Source organism: Podarcis filfolensis, assembly GCF_964270895.1.
Source record: "Podarcis filfolensis genome assembly, chromosome: 6".
Classification (NCBI taxonomy): Eukaryota; Metazoa; Chordata; class Lepidosauria; order Squamata; family Lacertidae; genus Podarcis; species Podarcis filfolensis.
The window spans coordinates 2,329,221-2,348,746 of NC_139609.1; the positions used below are offsets into that span (position 1 = coordinate 2,329,221).

The following is a 19,526-nucleotide window of genomic DNA, read 5'->3' on the forward strand; positions in this document are numbered from 1 at the left end:
TGCAGCGGCAGCAGGAGGCCCCATTAGCTAAAGTAGTGCTTCAGGTTAAGAACAGTTTCAGGTTAAGAATGGACCTCCAGAACGAATTAAGTCTTTAACCCAAGGTACCACTGTATAAACAGTGAAAAGAAGAGAAATATTATCCTCGTCCATTGCAATCCTCAGCTAGAAGAGGAGGTGAAAGCCCAGGCAAGATGGAAATTGGTTGGCCTCTGGAAAGTAAGAGAAGGTCAGGATGTTGGTCAAGGATCAAGGTGTTAATGCAGAGTTTAGTAGGTTTGCAGATGGAATAGCCATCCCACAGCTGAGACAGAAAGAGCAAGTTGCCTCAGCATAGGCCTGGAACAACTGTTAGCGTTAGGTAGTGTGGATTAGGTAGACATGATTAACCACCTGCCTTCTGTTTTTGTTTTTTTAAATAATATTTATTACTTTTATAGATTACAAAAAGGAAAAAGAAAAAAAAAAGAAGACAAAGGAGAAAAAGAAAAAAAGAAAAAAAACAATACAATACAGTATATAGACAATGCAAAACACAACCTAAACCCAAAACTAAACACATTAAACTAAACTAAACTAAACAAAACCCACTCCCTAACCTTAACCCTAAATAAAACAAAACAAAAACAATTTAAAAACATACATCATCCCTTTTCCGTACTCTATCTTTCATTCCCTTGTTTCCTCGACCTCCTCTCACCTCCCTTTTTGTATTCCACTTCTATTAATTGTTTCAGCAAATCCTTTCCATCTTTCTCCATTTTCTATCATATTGTAAATAACATATTTTTAACCTTATTTTCCATTAAAACTAATATACTTATATATGCTTAGCTCCTTATAACATTTCTGCTAAGCCCATGAAAAATCATTCCACCATTTTTCTATCACTCATTAGTTTTACCATATGTCTATATATAAACTTTAAATTTTCCAATCTTCTTCCACCATCTCCTCTCCCTGGTTTCGGATTCTGCCAGTCCTTTCCGTCAACTCCATAAAGTCCATCAACCTGGTGATCCTGTGTCCGAGGCTCTTAACTCTTTTCCAAGTCCCATCTGCAGATCTTCTTCATTTTCTTTAATGCTAAGTAGCAAATCTCGGGGAAACTCCAACCTATCAATACTTTTCTTCCTTCTGAACAGGTCAGCCAAATTTCCATAGTTGAAGCTAAAGTCCATAAAGTATTTCAGGACATATTTCAAGATTCCTCCAAATCCAAAGGCCCCCAAAACTTCAATCTCCTCCAAGCCCATGTCCCAGAAGTCAGTTAATCCCTGCATAGAGGGATCTTTCCAACTTTCCTTCTTCAGTCCAAGCCGGGATCCAATCCTCAAAGTCTGACTTTTCCTAGATTCAATCATAAAAGGCCTCAACTTATAGTCCTCAATTTGCTTCTGTAAAGCCACGGATCCCACTTGTATTACTTTATGTTCAAGAACAGCAGCCTTCTCCTTCTCCTCCTTCTCCTCCACCATTTGTCCTGCCAAAGTGGATTCCTGTACCAAGTCCTGAATTATTTCTGTGTTGGTGTTCACTTTTTGACTCAAATTAGTCACTTTCTGTTCCAAATTATCAACGTTAAAAGTCATGTCATCCATCTTCTTGTGAAGCTGTCCCAGCGAACAGCTTACCTTACATAAAACAGTCACAATGGCCTCTCCTGTCAACATTTTTAAATGGTCCAAGGTCAATCTCTGGTTCTCAGAATCCTTATCTACAGCTGGAAATCCCCCAGTTACACTCCTGTAACAGTTTCAAAAGCTCCCTCTAGAGGGAAACAGTCTCCACTTGTATCAGTTCTTTCAGGCACAACTCAAGCATTAAAGATAGTTTCAATTTCCAGTTACTTTTCCTCCTTTTTAAACGCAGAAGAGGACAATGGAAACAGTATCTTACTCTTATTTAGCTAGCTGTTAAATCCGTTCTGTCAATGCACTCTCTCCAAACGTCATCTGGCAGCCCGTTCCCAGGTTCAGAGCAGTGGTAATTTGATTTTTTACTCTCTCCTGCAGGCTCACTAGGTCCAAAATTTCCCCCCTCTTCTCCTGCTTCCAAGGGGGGTTTTGTATTTTAAACCGATGGAAATTTAATCCTTTGCCAAAAGCTTTCAAAGACTTTAGCTTGTAACGTCTTTGCTTCAGTCTATTTACAAAAGCGGGAGGCGGACTTCCTGTTTATGACCTTCCCGCTTCAGTGCCAAATTAAGGTATTAAAAAATCCAATTTTTCGTTCTACTCACAGGTAGTTGTTTAAAATCCAATTGTCCACAGGAAAAAGTCAGCGCTCTCCAGCAACAGCAATGCAGCTTCACTCCGTGAAAGAAGCAGTCGATTCAAAGCACCGCGCCACTCACCCCACATCGCTCCGGATCCCCAAAACAGGGTTTCCCCGCGAGTAGGGGAGGCGCAAAAGGTGCCAGCCGAATCCCAAGTTCACAAGCTTCTCCCGCTTGTGACTTCAATGGGTCTCCACCTTCACTGTGGCGGTCAGACCCTTTTCACGGAGCAAGTTCCTCCCGAACGGAGGAGCTCCGCCATTGCCGGAGGCGCCAACCTGGAAGTCGTCTAACCACCGGCCTTCTGAATGCTGCAAGAGCTGGTGCCCTTTTTATGTATTTAGGATCAGGAAGCACACCCATCTCCTGCTCAGGGCTACTGCTGTATGAGGACTCTGCACCTAGAATCATAGAATCATAGAATCATAGAGTTGGAAGAGACCACAAGGGCCATCGAGTCCTGAGGATTTCTAGTGCAGGTCAATGACAATAATGAGAGGAAACACTGGTAGCAATCCTGCACCCACCCACCGTGGAAAGAGAAACTGACACTGGGTCATTTTTAAATATGTTAACCACTTATTCTCCACCTACACTCCACAGGAAGCAATAAAATGAGTTGTATTTTCAGGCAGACAGTATCTGCAAAGGATCCTTTAAAAACCTCGATAGTGCTTTGCCAAGTCCATCCACACTGGACAGGTCAGTGCTGCAATTACCCTTTATTTCTAAAAAGTGCCACAAATCAGGCCTGAAGAAAACATGGGAGGATGACACAGAAACTAGTGGGATACAGCAGGCTGACAACAGCATCATCTAGATGCTCCGTAAAATGTAGGTGTGAAAAGGATGTCCATTCTAGAGAAAGGGGCTAGAAAGAAAATGTCTCTTTTTTGGCACTGCTGGATAGCATGACCCAGAACAGAATTGCATTTGAACTGGTGATAAAGGTCTGTCCCTGGGGGTTGGCTTGTAAAGGCTGTTTCACACATGCTGGTCATCACTTGCTGCTGCAGTCATCAAGATGATCATGTCTCTGTGAGTTTATTCTCACGCTGTAAGTTGTTATCTGTTCTGTGTTCATACATCTGGGGACAAATAATAGCTTCTTGGATGCTAAATCCTGGTCTGAGGAGTAAGGAAGAGGTAGGGGAGAAGAAGAGAGAGAGGTGACCATGAACAGAGGGAGAGGACTTGTTCTCCCTGTATATTTCTTGCCCAGGAGAGATGGTCTGGCTAGACAGATGAAGATTCCTTTTGACAGAATGCTGGAAGAGACACAAAACAAGAACATGTCTTGCACTGCATCCCTCACAGGGCTGGGTATGTGGTTTATCATTTGTCCAACATCTAGCAGGGTGGACTGTCCTTAAATCCTCAGTCTGATTGCAACTGTCAAGACATGGAAAAACCCTGCATGCTTTCAATTGCCTTGGCTTGCTTTGGGAAGATTTCCTCCCCTTGCCCTCCTTCTCTCCCTCTGTCTCTGATGTGTGTATACGTGTCATGCGACTCCTATTCCCTTTTGGCAATTCCACTTTCTCTCTCCCACCCCTCAGATTCATTACTAAATCTCCCCATTAAAAACATTATTGGAAATTCCCATTTTAGCCACAGATCTGATGATGCTAAAACTTTGTTAGTTTTGAGTGGCTGCCAGGATTCAAAATACCAATGCAAGTGTCATTGAAAAGTCAAATACTCATCCCAGTTTTTAAAGCACTGACTGGTTTACATGCCACATCCAACTGCAAGCTCAACCACTGAATGTGTGGGCTTGCCAATTCCGGAGCAAAATGTAGGTTCGCACAGCTCCCCTGTTCCCCAGAGCTACACCTCTGGGTGGAATCACCATGATATGATTCAGCACAATGACACTGCATTACACATTTTGGACTATTAGATGTCACTGCAGGAGAGAGGAGGAGGTAGTCATGTGTGTGATGGGACATGCAACAGAGAGAGAGAGAGAGAGAGAGAGAGGAAGAGACCCGGGAGTTGAAAGTCTGGGGATTAGCACCCAAGCATCACTCCCTTTTCCACAATTTAGTTTCTTTGCACAGCTACTGAGTTAACTGAGAGCAGGAGGCTAGTCAGAGGTCTGTGTGGGATCTTTTACCTCCAGCTGCTTATCTTGCCCCCTGCTTCCTCTAGGTTGCTTTCTGGGGCAAAGAGGTCTTTCTCAGCATATCCATCATGAGAAAACGCTCTTCTTTCATAAGAGCTTCTGGCCAAGTCTGCTCACTTTCTCACGTCCTCTGGCAAGCAGCCTGTTTCCGGAAAAGTCAGTGTAAATAGTGAGGATGTCTGAGAGCAGACATTGGAAGAGAAGGGAAAGGAACACATGTGAACACATGATAAAAAGCTGTTTACATTTATTATTGGGGGGGGCTCATTCCCAAAGGGCAAATGCTAAGAAAGCTATGGGATTGGAAAAACCAAGGCTAGTGAATAACATAGCTCCCTAATGAAGTGAGGTTTTTGCTACTTTCCAGGTTGCCTCTGTAAACATTCAATGTGTGGGCTTTGTTTGCAGTGGATAGACCTTGAGATAAAAAATTGAGAACTTGGATCATATGTAGGAAGAAAGCACAGGACTTAATGTTGGTTCTAAACCACAGTGTCTCAGAATATTAAAAGTGACCCATACCTATAATATCTTACAAGGAGTCACGGAATTTCAAAACAAACCAGCGATTCCAAAACACGAAAGGTTGAAAGAGAATTGTGGGGCAGATGAAGGGAGCATTCTCATGTTATCTGCTTGTCTTAATGCACAAGTGCATGCTAGCCTGCTACTGCCATTAACAAAACTCCACACTATTCAGGGCCATCAGACACACTCTGTGCTATATTGAGCTCAAGGTCACTACGCCAGGGAGTAGACAAGTGTTGGCAAATGATTCAGCCTGGAGCGGCTTAGGAACGTATTTGGCACTTCCTAAATATCCACCAAGACCTTCCTTGACCTAAGACAGTGCCTACAACAACATATGCAGATTCAGTTTTTTGGCTCTCATCCAGCCCATTGCCACTTTGAGGCACTGATACAGCACCAATCCAGCTTCACTGGGTCCAGATGGCATAGAGAGTGAGTGAGCCCAGTGTCATCCACATAACGATGACACCAAACCCCAAATCCATTGGTGACAGCACTCAACAGCTTCATATGGATGTTAAGAAGCACTGGGGACAAGATGGGGCATTTGCAGCCCTTGGTACAACTGCCATGATACTGAGCCTTAGTCACCCAATGCTATTCTCTAGAGAAGGTAGGAGCAGAACCACTGTATCACCATAGCTCCAACCGCAGTCTTCTGAGCCAGGAGGATACCATGGTTAATGGTATCAAAAGCCACTGAGACATCAAGGAGAATAAACAGGGACACCATCTCCTGATACGAGTAATCAACAAGAGGAACCAAAGCCATCCTAGTGCCAAAAGCAGAGTGGAAGCTGGATTTGAAATGGGTCAAGATAACTGGTTTAATCTTTCCTCCAATACTCTTAATAGTTGCACTGGCCAGACACAGATTTACTACCTCTCTGGGAACCAGAGCTAACTTTAATTGGATCAGGGTCATCATATTTAGTGACTGCTGTAAAGAGGACAACAATTTGCATAAAATTTGAATGTGCTTATTTTATGCATAGATGCAGATTCAGACATAATTATTATAATTTAAATAGAAATACAATACATTTCCCCATAGCGACATGCATACCTGTCTACTGATGGGAAACGTCAAAACTCTCCTTCTTAGGTTTCATTATCTTAATATAAGCCTCGGACCGGACAGCTCTTCAGATAAGAGGATTCTTCCAGGGAAGATTGTTGCCTCCAAAGTACTCTCCTACTGAGCAGCAAAAGCAAACAATAGTGTTAGCGGGCCTTCTCTCTATTTATAACATATAACCCAAGATACCCTGGCACAGTTACTAAGCACCGAAGAGATAAGGGCACTTTCACTAACTACCTAAAGCCAGCAGCAAGCGCATTGTGCTCTCCTCTGCCAATCTTTATGAAAGTGGTAATGATTAGAAAGAGGATGATCACCCTCATGCATAAATAGAGATTACAAATGTGTCCTAAATAGCTGATGGGTTGCAAATGGTATACCTGGGCATAAACTCCCATTCAACCAGAAGCTCATTCAGAGGCCTTGGAGACGTGGCTGTTTAAATACAATGAGAAATATGTCCTTTGTCATGAGCTTATTATGAGCAGGGCAGTTTAGTTCTATGGAGTACAGAGAGCTGTTTCCCCAGTCCTCTCCTATGCTGCATTTCAATTCAAATCTTGAGGGGTAGTCATGGTTGCCTGGGCCTGCACGTGCCACACAACGTGATGGGATGCTGTGGTGATTGAGTGGACTATACAGTTTCTGAATACAGATGGGGAGAAGCAGTGGGGTAGCATGGGGGGCACAGGGGTGGTTGCCCCAGGCACAAAATTGTTAGGGGGTGCAAAATTTGAGCAGCCAGTTCCGCCTCAGCATAGCTGAGTGCTTCTGTAAGCCTGGGTCCATTGAAAATGGCTTCTCCATGCAAATCAGGAAGTGACTTCTCCAGGCAATGAAACGACTCTTCTTTTCTTATCTCTGCAGCTGCTGGGTGATACGGACACTGTTAGGCAGTTGAATGTGCATGTATACTCCATCCCTTTTACCCTCTCCCACCCACCCACCCGCTCTGTGCGGCCCCAGGCACCGGCAACCCATGCTATGGCACTTAGGAGGAGATACCTTTTCTAAACACTCCCTTATTAAACTCCCCCCTACACCACAAAACCCCTCTTTAGATGCACCTGTATGAAAAGTTCTAGTCTTGATTAAATTCTAACACTTGCTGGATCCAGGGTTTAGACCAAGAATGAATGAAGCTATTTGGTTAGCCACCCTTGTTCTGTAACAATGTGGACTCGAGGCAGCTCAACAGGTTTCTTGGGAGTTCCTCGGTGAGGTAGTAAAAATGGCACACAAGTCTCCTTGAAAGAGAGCTACCCCATCATTATGACAAAGCCATTTTTCACCTTCTCACCCCTTGCTTTTTCCTGTAAGACCTATTGCAGTCGTTAAGAGTCGTCAACAGGCTCATCTCAGCTATCTGCCAACCACCCATTCCCACCACCCTTCTGAGTAATACCCCTCCCCACCTTCTCACTATATAGAAGGATCTGGCAACTTCTGTTTCAGTGTATCTGAAGAAGTGTGCATGCACACGAAAGCTCATACCAAGAACTAACTTAGTTGGTCTTTAAGGTGCTACAGGCTTTTTTTGTTTTGACTATGGCAGACCAACACGGCTACCTATCTGTAACCCATCATTACTGTTATTGGTGATGAGACCAAAAGCTTAGCCGGAAACCATGGTGTGAACGGAGGGCTAAACTGGACACGACACTAATCTCACTTAAAATTGCTCTCTTTTTACAAAATACATATGCTGTAGTGAACAGGTATACTGCAAAAGGGACTTCAATCCTTTCCACCCTTGACCCAAGCGGGAGCTCTCCTTCTCTGGGCTAGTATTGGGGTCCTATCAAAACTGCAGTGGAGAATGAGAAGGTTAATCCCACCCCAACACATTACAGTCTCAGTGAGAAGACAGTGGGATGGGGGTGAGAAACACCTATTAACTGGGGGGGGGGGATAAAAGACAATTCCAGTGACGCATTTAGTTTCATGTCTGCTTTGGCCCAAGTGTGTGATTAGCAATCACAATAAAATATTTTGCAAGCTCTTCTGCAACACATGTGGGAATTCCTGAGCAGACAAGTTGCCTTGATGAGTTAATTGAAGAAAGGTGAATTACAGATGTTTTAAATACATGAGTAAATAATAGAAAGGGTTCCCTGATGGTACAAAGTTTTAAAATTACTGCACTCCCAGCATTTATTGCATTTGATATTTGCATCGGATATGAATTGTTTATATATACAACTGTTGGAACTCTTTTTATATATGCACTTGTTTTATATATGTTTTCACTGGACTGTGAAATTGCTTCAAGATGCTTCATAGGAACAACAGTACATAAAAAGCTGGACCTGAAGTGTAGCGCTAGCAGTAGGAGCTGAATGACACTACAATTCCCCACTCTCATACCAAATTTAAGTGTGTGTGTCTCCAGAATGCTCACACACCAACTGGGCTTTCCATGATGCATTTATCTTCTTAAAAATATGCTGCACAAAATGAAATATTGAGGGGGGAAGCCCAAACATCATTTTGTAGATGAATTGCAAAATGTTAGTACCCTACCTATGGTTGTTAGGTGGAACTTATGGTTACATTTCATTCGAATGGAACAACAGCAACAAACCCCTTAAAATTGAAAATGGTTTACACATTCAAGCCTTAAACAGTTTCCCCCTTTTTCAGATGGAGTGGCTGCGTTTCGTGCATTCCTAAAGACTGAGTTCAGTGAAGAGAACCTGGAATTCTGGCTGGCTTGCGAGGAGTTCAAAAAGACACGGTCCACTGCCAAGCTGGCTTCCAAGGCACACAGAATTTTTGAAGAATTTATTGATGTGCAAGCACCACGAGAGGTTAGTAGATACAAGAAACTATTATTCTGGCAGGATGAATCTTGGAAACAAGGGTGGTGGAGAGCAGCAGAGAACCCACCACTCACCATTCTTCCTAGGATTGGGGGCCACTTGTGGAACCTCAGCTTATTTGTTTGTTTGTTTGTATCTATTTCTATACCACCCTTCATCAGAGGATCACAGGCCAGTTTACAGAATAAAAACACAAAATACATAACATAGTGCCACAGTTCATAACCTGGGGGGGGGGAATCAGGCAATGTGTGCTCACCACTGGTATGTTTGGACATACCACTAAGCCATGGCTGGATGGATGTAGAAGCTAACAGCTATTCAGGGATCCCTCTCTGCAGAGAAGAAGGCTGCCCACAGTCTTTTCCACATGGGCATCGTTAGAGGAAGCATTGATTTGAGCTCTGCGTCAGTCGTGCGGTTTTTATTAGTTTTATCAGCTTTTTATTAGCTTTTATCAGTTCTAGTATTTTATCGCTTGGTATTTTTTTCTTAATTACTATAATCACAAAGTTTAGGCTAAAAGTTTTAGAGAAAGCCCTGGAAAGTCTCAGAGAAAGCCTTAATTAGCTCCAGCTCGACTCAATCTACCAACTACTTATCAGCAGGAGAGGAGATCAAACGCCCTAATCTTGGAAGGACTCCGAGTTTCCTGATTTACAGCAGAAAATAGTAGCGGCTGAATCTCCGTGAAAATGTCTAAGAAAAAGAAGCGATCAGCTTCATCTCCACAAGCGAGCCCACGGCAGAAGTGCAATCTCTTTCCCACATGACTGTATAGTTGCAAGAACATTTGACTTCCCATCTTCTGGTGCAGCATAATACAGTGGGCATGAGCTACAGCCACTTGGGTTTAGATATGCACTCAGACCTAAAACTTGATAGATGGCAAGTTCCAAAAGGTATTTGTAAGGGATAGAATGGAATAACATGGATACAGCAGGACTCGCTTCCCAGCAAATATGCACCAACATGCACAGAAATATGCTTGATATTTCAAATATGCACAGAAATATGGTTCATGACATTACAATAAAGGTTAGGCAATTGAGAAATTACTGTAATTTGCTGATCCAGAGAAGGATCCTAAAACTTGGGTTACCAGATGTCCAATATTTTAATGATCCTACTGCCTGTTTGTCAGGTGATCAGTATTAAAATATGAGAAGCCAATGCATCTCAGATGTGGTCCAGCCTTGGTTCTTTCATTGCCTACCTACTCATCCAGCTTGCTGCATCTTTCACCTGGCAAGTTCCATCATTGCACTTGGCCCAATATGTTTCACCCTGATTTTGCCCCCAAATCTACCTCACCCCTTGGCCAGTTTGGTTAAAATTAAAAGTTGACAATGCTAGCTGAAATTCTGCATAGCTGCGCATGTGTCATTGAGCCAAATGTACTCCAGGTTTGCTTTTCAGCTCAAAAGTGATGAATTAAATTTGACAGTGTGACAAAAATGCTGTATTTGATTGTGGATGGAGGGCGGGAAAAGTTAAGAATTGCCCCTGCTGCCTCACACAAATTACATTTGTGTTCTTTCTCAGGTGAACATAGACTTCCAGACCCGAGAGGTGACAAGACGGAACATACAGGAGCCCTCACCAACGTGCTTTGACCAGGCCCAGGGCAAAATTCACAGCCTTATGGAAAAAGACTCTTACCCCAGGTTCCTAAGGTCAAAAATGTATACAGACCTGCTGTCTCAAACCCAGAGGAGGCTCAGCTAGAGCAGAGATGGAGACTCCCCTCCTTAGATACCATGAGCTTCCTGCACCAGCCAAATCCATTTCCGTATGTGAAATTAAGTTCATTGGTGTTACAACAGCAGTAGAATGAGAGGGGGAGCGGAAGAAGTATGAAGAGTTGGGCTGTATGTGTGTGTGTAAAACATTTCTCAGCATGAGTCCAGTGCTCTCTTTGGATCCTTGTGTGTGTGCGTGTGTGAGCAGACACATATATTTTTAACTTTAGCAAATGCACACACACAACACTGAAACACTTCGTAGGTGGTGCTGTTTTCAGGAACATAACATCTGAACTACATTTTATGCTGAATTCACTGGTCATGAAGCCAGGCTTCCTGATTCCTTTACTACACTAGGCTAGTCGGTAAATGGTCATCTGTGCTGGACCACAAAGCAGATCCAGAAAGAGCATCTGCAGGGTCAGAGGCTGGCCTTGTCAAGAAGTGCCAGAAGCAAGCGGCCAGAGGTGCAAGGCACCATGCAGAAAGGACAGTCAAATTGCAGTAACTGGTCAGCCAGAAGGACATAGACCAGCAGGTAGCAGATGTATGCCTCAGCAGATGTTTAAAAAAGGGAGAGGCAAGACAGACAAGGCTCTAGACTTGGCCTGGAGTGATTTACAGCCTGGCCAAATAAAACCAAATCTGTTTTAGGGTGGGGCAAAGTGGAGGCTTGAGATGGGTGGTACAGCCGGTTTCCCCTTCGCTTTACCGCCCGGAATAGCTTATCACAAGGGGCAACCAGCCTGTTGATAAGAAAGTTTTGAATTCAAATCCAGGCAAACCCTGACAAGAAGGTTCTACATCTCTTTTCCCCTGTATGTTCAGGCAGTTGATTTATGTTCCTTACCTTATTCAATAGGTTTTCAGACCGCTTTTAAGGCAAAACTGTATCCCAAAGAGGTTCGCAATACATAGCCATAATAAAATCCAACAATAAAACCCATTCAAACATAATATCCAGTACCACCAAAAGTTATATAGGCCAACCTACCACAGAAAAAAGAAAAATAACTCAACCCTAAAAAGCAGTGTCCTAGATTAGCCTCCAATGTCCATGATAAAAAGATGACCCAAGGTCTATTTAAAATTAAGGAGAGATGGGCTTGCCTGATTTCACTTGGAATCAAGTTCTATGACTGGGAAGCCACCACTGAAAAGACCTTCTTTGACAACACTCTGATAGGCTGTTGGAGCTGGGGCATACGAGAGAGTTAAAGGTGTGGTTTAATGCACAGGACTCAGGCTAGCTCCTATGTGAAAAGAGAACAACACAGCTCCTTTTTACTTGGATTTGTATTGATGTGATCTTGAAACAGTCTCTGCCCCTTTAGTGTTATCCCTTGCCCCTCTATATACAGCCATCTAAATTATACTGTCATTGTAAGTCTCAGATATTTTGCATTTTAAGCTCCTGCTCCCACTTTGTTCTGAAGACTGGTGGGTGGGTTTGGGGTTTTTTGAACAGCATGCAGAGATGGGAAATAGAAGCAGGGAGTGGGCTGTGTACTCCTTCTGAAATCTACTTCTTCTTGCTTCTTTATTGCCTGGATGGCCCTTTCAAAGAACTGTGAATACACTTGTCATATTGCCAGTATAAAGAGGCAAAGGTCATTCTCCAAGAAGCCAAAAACATGAAACCTCCTTCATATATGGGTTGGGGTCCTCCTGCCCTTGAGTAATACAACTAGCTCTAAAACTAGATCTGTTAGGATGCTAAAACCTATTGGCACCCTCACATATTAGTTCTTAGGTTCCCTCTGGGAAAGTCACAATGGTTCAAGTGTTGTAGATACAATTATCAATTTGTGCTGTAGGAGTACCCCTGTGATACTGGTGGTAAGAGAAAGAAATAAAAGGATGGCCAATCTCCTGGTAAGGTTGCCATCTCAGTATGCAGAATGGATTTATATTTTGTGAAAAGCTCCAGCTTTAAGCAGACCCAAGATGAGCTCAGATGACCTGGTGTATCTCCTCACTCCATTCATAATCCCTTCCTCCCCAGTAACTGCACTATGCAATATGATGTCTCTCACACCAAAGTGGGTAAGAGAAGGAGGGTAAATAAAGTGGTGCAGGAATGAGTGTGAGAAACTGAACCTGCAAAGCTTCTCCTAAAGAAACCGGAAGCCCATCTAAGTTCCAAAGTGGCAGCTGTACAAAACATGCCAGAGAATTATCATTTTCCTGCTTCCATGCGCCAATGGATAAAAGTAGCACTGAACTCCACCATAATGCTATTTATCATCCTTACCACTGACTGTTATTTATTATTCACTGATTGATGTTGGTGCTGTGTGAACAATAAGAGGACATATGGACCCTCTTTGAAGGGGACCTGTTTAGAGGAGAAAATCTATCCCAGATGAAAATCCTAGTCTTGGAGAGCTGTTTATGTATGTGAGTATATAGATATTAGACATTATGCAGCATATATTTTTCTTCTTCCAATACAGCAGCATGCTCAGTTTTATGTGTATATGCAGATGTTGTATTCTATTACCTAAGAAACACAGCTTAAAATAGACTATGTAGAGACCCGCTGTGTCATGATATTGGGCTCTGCAGTGAGCAAATATTTCAGGTCAAACTTTGTACTGGGGGCTGGGTGGGCATGTAAGGAAGAATAAGGAAACAAGGTACTAATGATAAAAAGGAGCAAGGCTGAAAATGCATTTGAATCCGTGGTATCATGGGGTGCTGTGTCCTTCAAACACTGTGCACAGTACACAGCCGATTGCAAGCTCTGATGTGATGCTGTGGGGGTAGAGGGCGGGGTGTGGCTTCCTGCAGTAGCGTTTTTTGGATTAAAAAATCTGTACTCTCCTTGCGTTTCAAGGTTTGCACAGACTCACCTGACAATGTCTCTGTAAAGCATACACTGCATTAAAATGGCATTGAGCATCTAGCATTGACCATGACAACAAGTGAATCATAAAGTAGAATGGATTTTGTCGCATTTGCTTTTCCAGCTTAGTGACAAAGGGTGAGTACATATTGGTTCCTGAAGCTTTAACTTCAGCAGAGGCACACAGTAAACCAGATGTTTGATAGCACAAGACATTAGAGGCCAGTCAGAGGCAAAAATAAAAAATAAAAACCCAAACAGCATTCCATACGGTGGCATAGCACCAAACTAAATATATGACAATTTGCTGCCCTTTAATGGTACTCCAAAATCTGCTGCCTGACTCCCTTGACTAATGGTAAACAGGCTGTGTGTGGAATGACAGGCAAAACTGGAGGCAGTCGATCAAGATGAAGCACTAAGCAAATATGAACTCCAGGGACTGGAATGGAAATGCACTGGGTGCCTGTCTGGTCTCCTCAAAAACCGCTGTGCAGATGTGCTCCAACATGATTTAGTCGATTTGCCAACTCCTAAGCAATTTCATTTAATGGCAGAGGCAGCTTCAGACAACTGCTAAGGTGGCTGGCGTGCCTCCACAGCTGAACCACACATGCAGCAGAATATTTATTTAACAACCCATGAAGCAGTTTACAAAGGAAAATGGGCAACTATATTTAATAATATAAAACACTGTAACTGATAAAATAATAATTCTACTCTCTCATTACATTTCTGCTCCCTCAGGGCTGTGATCTAAACCACTGAGCCTCTTGGGCCGATTGGAAGGTCAGCAGTTCGAATCCCTGTGACTGGGTCAGCTCCCATTGCTCTGTCCCAGCTCCTGCAGCCTAGCAGTTCAAAAGCATACCAGCGCGAGTAGATAAATAGGTACCACTGGGGCAGGAAGGTAAATGGCATTTCTGTGCGCTCTGGCTTCCGTCACAGTGTCCTGTTGCGCCAGAAGTGGTTTAGTCATGCTGGCCACATGACCTGGAAATCTGTCTGTGGACAAACGCCAGCTCCCTCAGCCTGAAAACGAGATGAGCGCTGCACCCCATAGTCGCCTTTGACTGGACTTAACTGTGCAGGGGTCCTTTACCTTTTACCTCAGCTGCCGGAACTCACTATGAACACCTCCCTTGTTCTCTTATAATGGCAATGGCACTCACCTGAGAGGTGCCAGAACTGAGTTCTGGCGAGTTCCAGCTGAAAAACGGCCCTGGCTACAATCTATATGATGCAGCTTTCCTTGGACTTTTACCACATCAGAATGAAGGAGCAGGGTGCACAGAGAAATTGAAAACTAAAGCACACAGACAACTAGCAGGTCAAGGAAAAATGGCAATCTACAAACCTCCCCTCCCCAGCATGCACAGGACATATTTAGAGGGGGGACGATTCAGGATTAGGCAGTTTCCATATAAAAGTTTTTGTGGATGCCACGTGCGTTGATTTGGGCGTTTGACACCTGCAAGCCGAATGGCGGATGCCTAGCAAATGCTGAGCAAAGCATTCTGAAGCAAATTTTTCAACCACTTAGTCTAGACTTACGGTAAGCAAGCAGACATGCAATTTGCTCTTTATTTTCTTCCAGACTGTCAACATGTACCACAAATAGCTAATTTAGGTACATGTAGGGAGGTAGGCCAGTAAAAGTTGTGGACCAGAAAATTTTGTGTGTTTTTTAAATAAAATATTTATTAAAGTTTTAAAGGTTACAAAAAGAAAAAATAGAAAATTTTGTGGGCTTGTTTGCAAAGCTGTTCCGTAAGGCCTGACGCCTTCTTTTCCTACAGTGCTCTTTAATCTTGCAGCATTAAGCAGCAATCCTGTAACACTTACAGGGAATACCTAATGAAGTCAACCTAGGATGGTTCATCGTTCAGTATAGGCACAACATTCACACTGCTGTTCTGGTAATGTAAACTTTTTGACCAAAAATTGCAGAGCTTCAGCACAAGTTTTCTGTCTGCATGCTATTATCTCTCTTAGTCCCAGAGAGTTAGTCCCATGGCTCTAATTACAGGAAGGAGATTCAATAATATTGATAACGTATAATGAAAGGAAACTTCTCATCTGAAAGCATTATAATTATTTTGGGTGACTGCTTTTCTGCAAGCAGCATCTCTCTCTTGGGAATGAAAATAGCCTAACAACCATTCAGAGTCAATTTTTAATGGGGGAAAATTGGCATCCACTGTGGGCTGTCATGCCGAAAGCACCGCCTCATATGTACTAAAATAGGCCTGTGATTAATGCTTTCCCCCTTGTATTAATAAATCAAGAGAAATGGGAGTTCAATTATTGCAATATTCTCTAATTTTCCATATTTTGTAAGAGATAAGTATCCTTTCTTTCATTCAGCTCTTATGGGCAACCCAAGGAGAAAATATTCTCCCAAGGCTGCTGTTGCCCAAAGACATTAAAAGAAAGCAATTAGATTATATTACACTTGCGTGCGCATCAGCCTCTGGTGTCACATGCAAGAACAGGTGACAGCCAGTTTATATAAAATGTGGGGCACACAGAGAGCAATCAGCTGTTCAGAGTTCCCTGTGGCCTGGCATGTGTTCACAACCAGGCCACATGAAAACAGAACATGAAGTGGGGTAAGTTGAAAACTCTTTTAGTGAGCTGCCACACCACGTGGAACCCTGCAGGTGTGAAATGCTTCTCATACACCTTCTGTCTCACGGAATTGACCTCAAGAAATAGGACTTGGGATGTGGCTATTTAGATGTACATATACAGCATATGACTATGCAGATTGGAGCTCTGTAGGGTCTTAGTGGCACCCATCGCCACCTGGTGAACCAGACTGAAGCTTGACGCAGAGCCTGACTCCCACACCAAGGTATCAGGGTGAGCAGGGACAGGAGGAAGAATTAGTCCCCACCCGTTTACAATTAAAAAGAAGAAGTAAAAAGATAGAAAGCAGTTATCAGAAAAACGTCAAATACTGCCAGTGAATAAACTGATCCTTCTTGGAAAGCCTGGAGAAATAATATCTTTTTAAGAATCCAAGAAAATAAACAGTGGGTGGAATTCCGCATCATGCTATTACAAATATTGTCAGCCTGGCAGATGGAACGCTTGCCCCCTCTCCTCCCTGTTGCTCAAGCAGAAGCCCTTGCACAGAGCCAGCAGTGCGGACTTGGGCCCTTGAATGTGGGTGCCCTGCGCACAGGCGCCACGCTACAGCGTCATGACATCACGTCACGCTGTGCCATCATGATAGTGTGGCCTGGCACTATCACGATGCTGTGGCAGCTGCAGACGCACTATCATGGTGCCACCGTGGTGACGGGGCTGGAGCCTGCACCTCCACCGCGCCTCTTGAGGCCCGCTGCCGCCGCGGACACACCCTGCAAGCACACCCGTGGCCACAGCAGGCCCCAACAGAGGTCCCACGGCAGAGGAACAAGCCCCGGATCACTCAGGCCAGGGTGCCAGTGTACCAGAGGTAAGGCAATGGCAGGGGGTGGGGTGTGTGTGGCAGCAGCTGGACAGCCACAGCCACAAAATTGTGGGTGCCTGAGCCCCCAGGAATTGGTGCCAGTGCACAGAGCTTTGGCTAATGGGAGTGCCTGTCAACGGAAAATGTGTAAGACTGGGCAAGTGCCCCTGCTTTGAAGGACCTGGTCCACACCACCATGGAACACCTCCCAGACAGTCCTGGACTTACAGAAGCCATCCCGGATTCGCATTTGATTTGATCCTGGAATGTCTCACTTTTCCTTCCTCTTTTCTTCGGATAAATGTTGGAGGGTATGGAGTTACGCAACCCCCCAAGCCAGGGAGATAAGTAACTCTATAACCTTTAGAAGACATCTAAAGGCAGCCCTGTATAGGAAAGTTTTTTAAATGTTTTATTGTGTTCTTATATATGTCAGAAGCCACCCAGAGTGGCTGAGGCAACACAGCCAGATGGGTAGAATATTTATTATTATTATTATTATTATTATTATTATTATTATTATTGGAATAGGACATCCCTATTTTCATCAAAGAAATATTGGAATTCAGTGTGCCATCCAGTTAAGCCATCTCTTTAAATCTGCATACTTCATAAGACCGATAAACGTCATTGATCAATATTAGCTGGTCACAAATATAATTGCTTTATAATTGCTACTGTGGTATTTTCATAATCCCACACATATAACAGGCAGCTCCATTGTCAGATATATATGTGGCAGAAACAGTACTCTTAGCAGTTTACAATAAAATATAAAAATAAATGCATCTAAAAACAGAAGTAAACCATATAAAATGAACCATTTAAAACACACAAACAACAGAGCAGGTGTCCAGTATAAGCAATATAAGTATGACCAATCTAGTCATCAGTACTCAAGGCCTCTTGGGTCAGTTTTGCACCTGGGATGGCTAACCTGAGCCCTCCAGATGTCACTGGACTGTTATTCTTTACATAGAAGGTGTCATTGTATGTCATGTTGTGGTGGGACAATGTCATATATTTATGAGACAATTTCCCAAAAATATCCAGTGTGGGAGGGGGAGGAGGAGGAGAGAATAGCTCTGGGTAGTTGTGCATCCATTTGCCCCACACTGGCTACAGGGCTGCTTAGAGCCAAACCACTTAGAGCAGGATGGTCCAACGTGTGGCCCAAGAACCTCCCACCACCCTTGAGACCTTTTGGGGGGCGGGAGGCTCAGCAACATTTGACCCACACAACCCCACAGCCCTTACGCTGCCTTCCCAAAGCCGGGTAAATGAGGCTCGAGGCTCTGGCAGGATCCTAGAGCCCTCTCACCTTCTTCTCAAGCTGGGAAAATGCTAACTAGGCTTTGAGAAGGAGGATGTCGATCTCTAGGACTCTGTCAGAGCAGCTCACTTAGCTGGCTTTGGGAAGGCAGCTCGAGGGCTGGGTGGGAATCAGATTTGGGCCTTATCCTCCCCCCCCGCCATGACAAGGAAGTGTGAGGCCCACAGGTTCTGTGTCAAAAGTATTCTTGCGGCCCACTTGGTATGAAAAGTTGGACCACCCTGACTTAGAGCTTTAAAGGAGGTAACCTACACTTCGAACTGGGCTCAAGTATGTATCAGGAGCCAATAGATTTTGTGTAATATTGGGTTAATCTGCTTTGAATAATGATCACTAAGAGTACCCTGGCGTTCTCTGCCAACAACAGCTTCCTTGCACCCTTCAAAGGCAGCGCCAACACAAAACACAGAGAGTACCTGGATGTGACCAAAGCATTTGTGACTGTGACCACATCTGCATTCTTCAGATGATGCATTCCTAAACGATGCAAAATAATTCCTGGCCAAAGCTACAACCCACTCTCCAATTGCCACCATACCCAGAGCAGGCTGAATATCCTTTCCCAGATGATTTTTCCTTAGGACCAAAAGCTTCTGTTTTCATCTAGCCCAAGTCCCAATTTGTTAGTTCAGAAATTATCACGAAATGAATATATGTATTCATATAAGGCCTGCCTGCCTGAAGCATGGTGGCAGGGAGGGGTCAGAATGGTGAATGCATCAACATCAAAATTGCTAGTACTGTTTTTAAATAGCAAAGTGTAGGGGGAACCTGGCTCACCCTACAAGAGAAAAACCACAGCAACTAATATTTCAGTTGTATGCAACCTAAAATACCTCAGAGATCTATTTCACTGCTGGAGCATGTTTTGGGTTTGTGGGTGGGGATTTAGCAGCCTGTTGCCCAAGTGGTTCTGCAGTGAAAGAGTGTGCTCTTCAGTTACAAATTTGCTATTTATTTACAATGCACTCTTAATCTGCAAGATACTTTAATAAGTCACAATTACTACCATTTTACAGATTTGGAACTGAGGTTGAGGGACAGAGAGGGTGCATGGCAGCAGTAGCATAGGAAGGGGGTGGAGGGGGCGGGCTGCCCTGGGTGCCACTCTGGGAGAGGTGACAAGATGGCCCCTGCCCCCCCCAGCTGTAGAGCGGCTGAGGGCGCCTGCAGTCCATATGGGCGCCACTCACGCGGCATCCATACGGGTTGCTGCTCTCACGTGCGGCGGCCGTATGGGCTGCCGCGTGTGCGCAGTCCGTACGGGCTGCCGCACGCACGGCAGCCTATACGGTCGCTG

At 43.9% G+C, this 19,526-nt stretch overlaps 1 protein-coding gene and 1 long non-coding RNA gene across 11 annotated transcripts in view; one reads left to right on the forward strand and one right to left on the reverse strand.

Moving 5' to 3' along the window:
* Positions 1 to 13,493, forward strand: part of RGS8 (regulator of G protein signaling 8) — a 77,415-nt gene extending 63,922 nt beyond the window's left edge. For all 7 annotated transcript variants that reach the window (XM_083621464.1, XM_083621465.1, XM_083621469.1 and 4 more), the window contains exons 5-6: positions 8,662 to 8,828; positions 10,386 to 13,493. In XM_083621464.1, coding sequence (XP_083477590.1) covers positions 8,662 to 8,828; positions 10,386 to 10,568 — 350 coding nt within the window. In that variant the 3' untranslated portion in view covers positions 10,569 to 13,493. The remainder of the gene's footprint in view (positions 1 to 8,661; positions 8,829 to 10,385) is intronic.
* The window catches only part of LOC310765897, a 30,991-nt gene that overhangs the window by 6,087 nt on the left and 5,378 nt on the right, over positions 1 to 19,526 (reverse strand). The window contains exons 1-2 of one of the 4 annotated variants that reach the window (XR_014549856.1): positions 6,770 to 6,923; positions 6,004 to 6,132 (exon numbers count right to left, since the gene is read on the reverse strand). This is a non-coding gene — a long non-coding RNA (uncharacterized lncRNA). Of the gene's footprint in view, positions 1 to 4,398; positions 4,549 to 6,003; positions 6,136 to 6,769; positions 6,924 to 19,526 lie in introns of those variants that run through there. The other 3 variants (XR_014549857.1, XR_014549859.1, XR_014549858.1) reach the window with 3 other exon arrangements.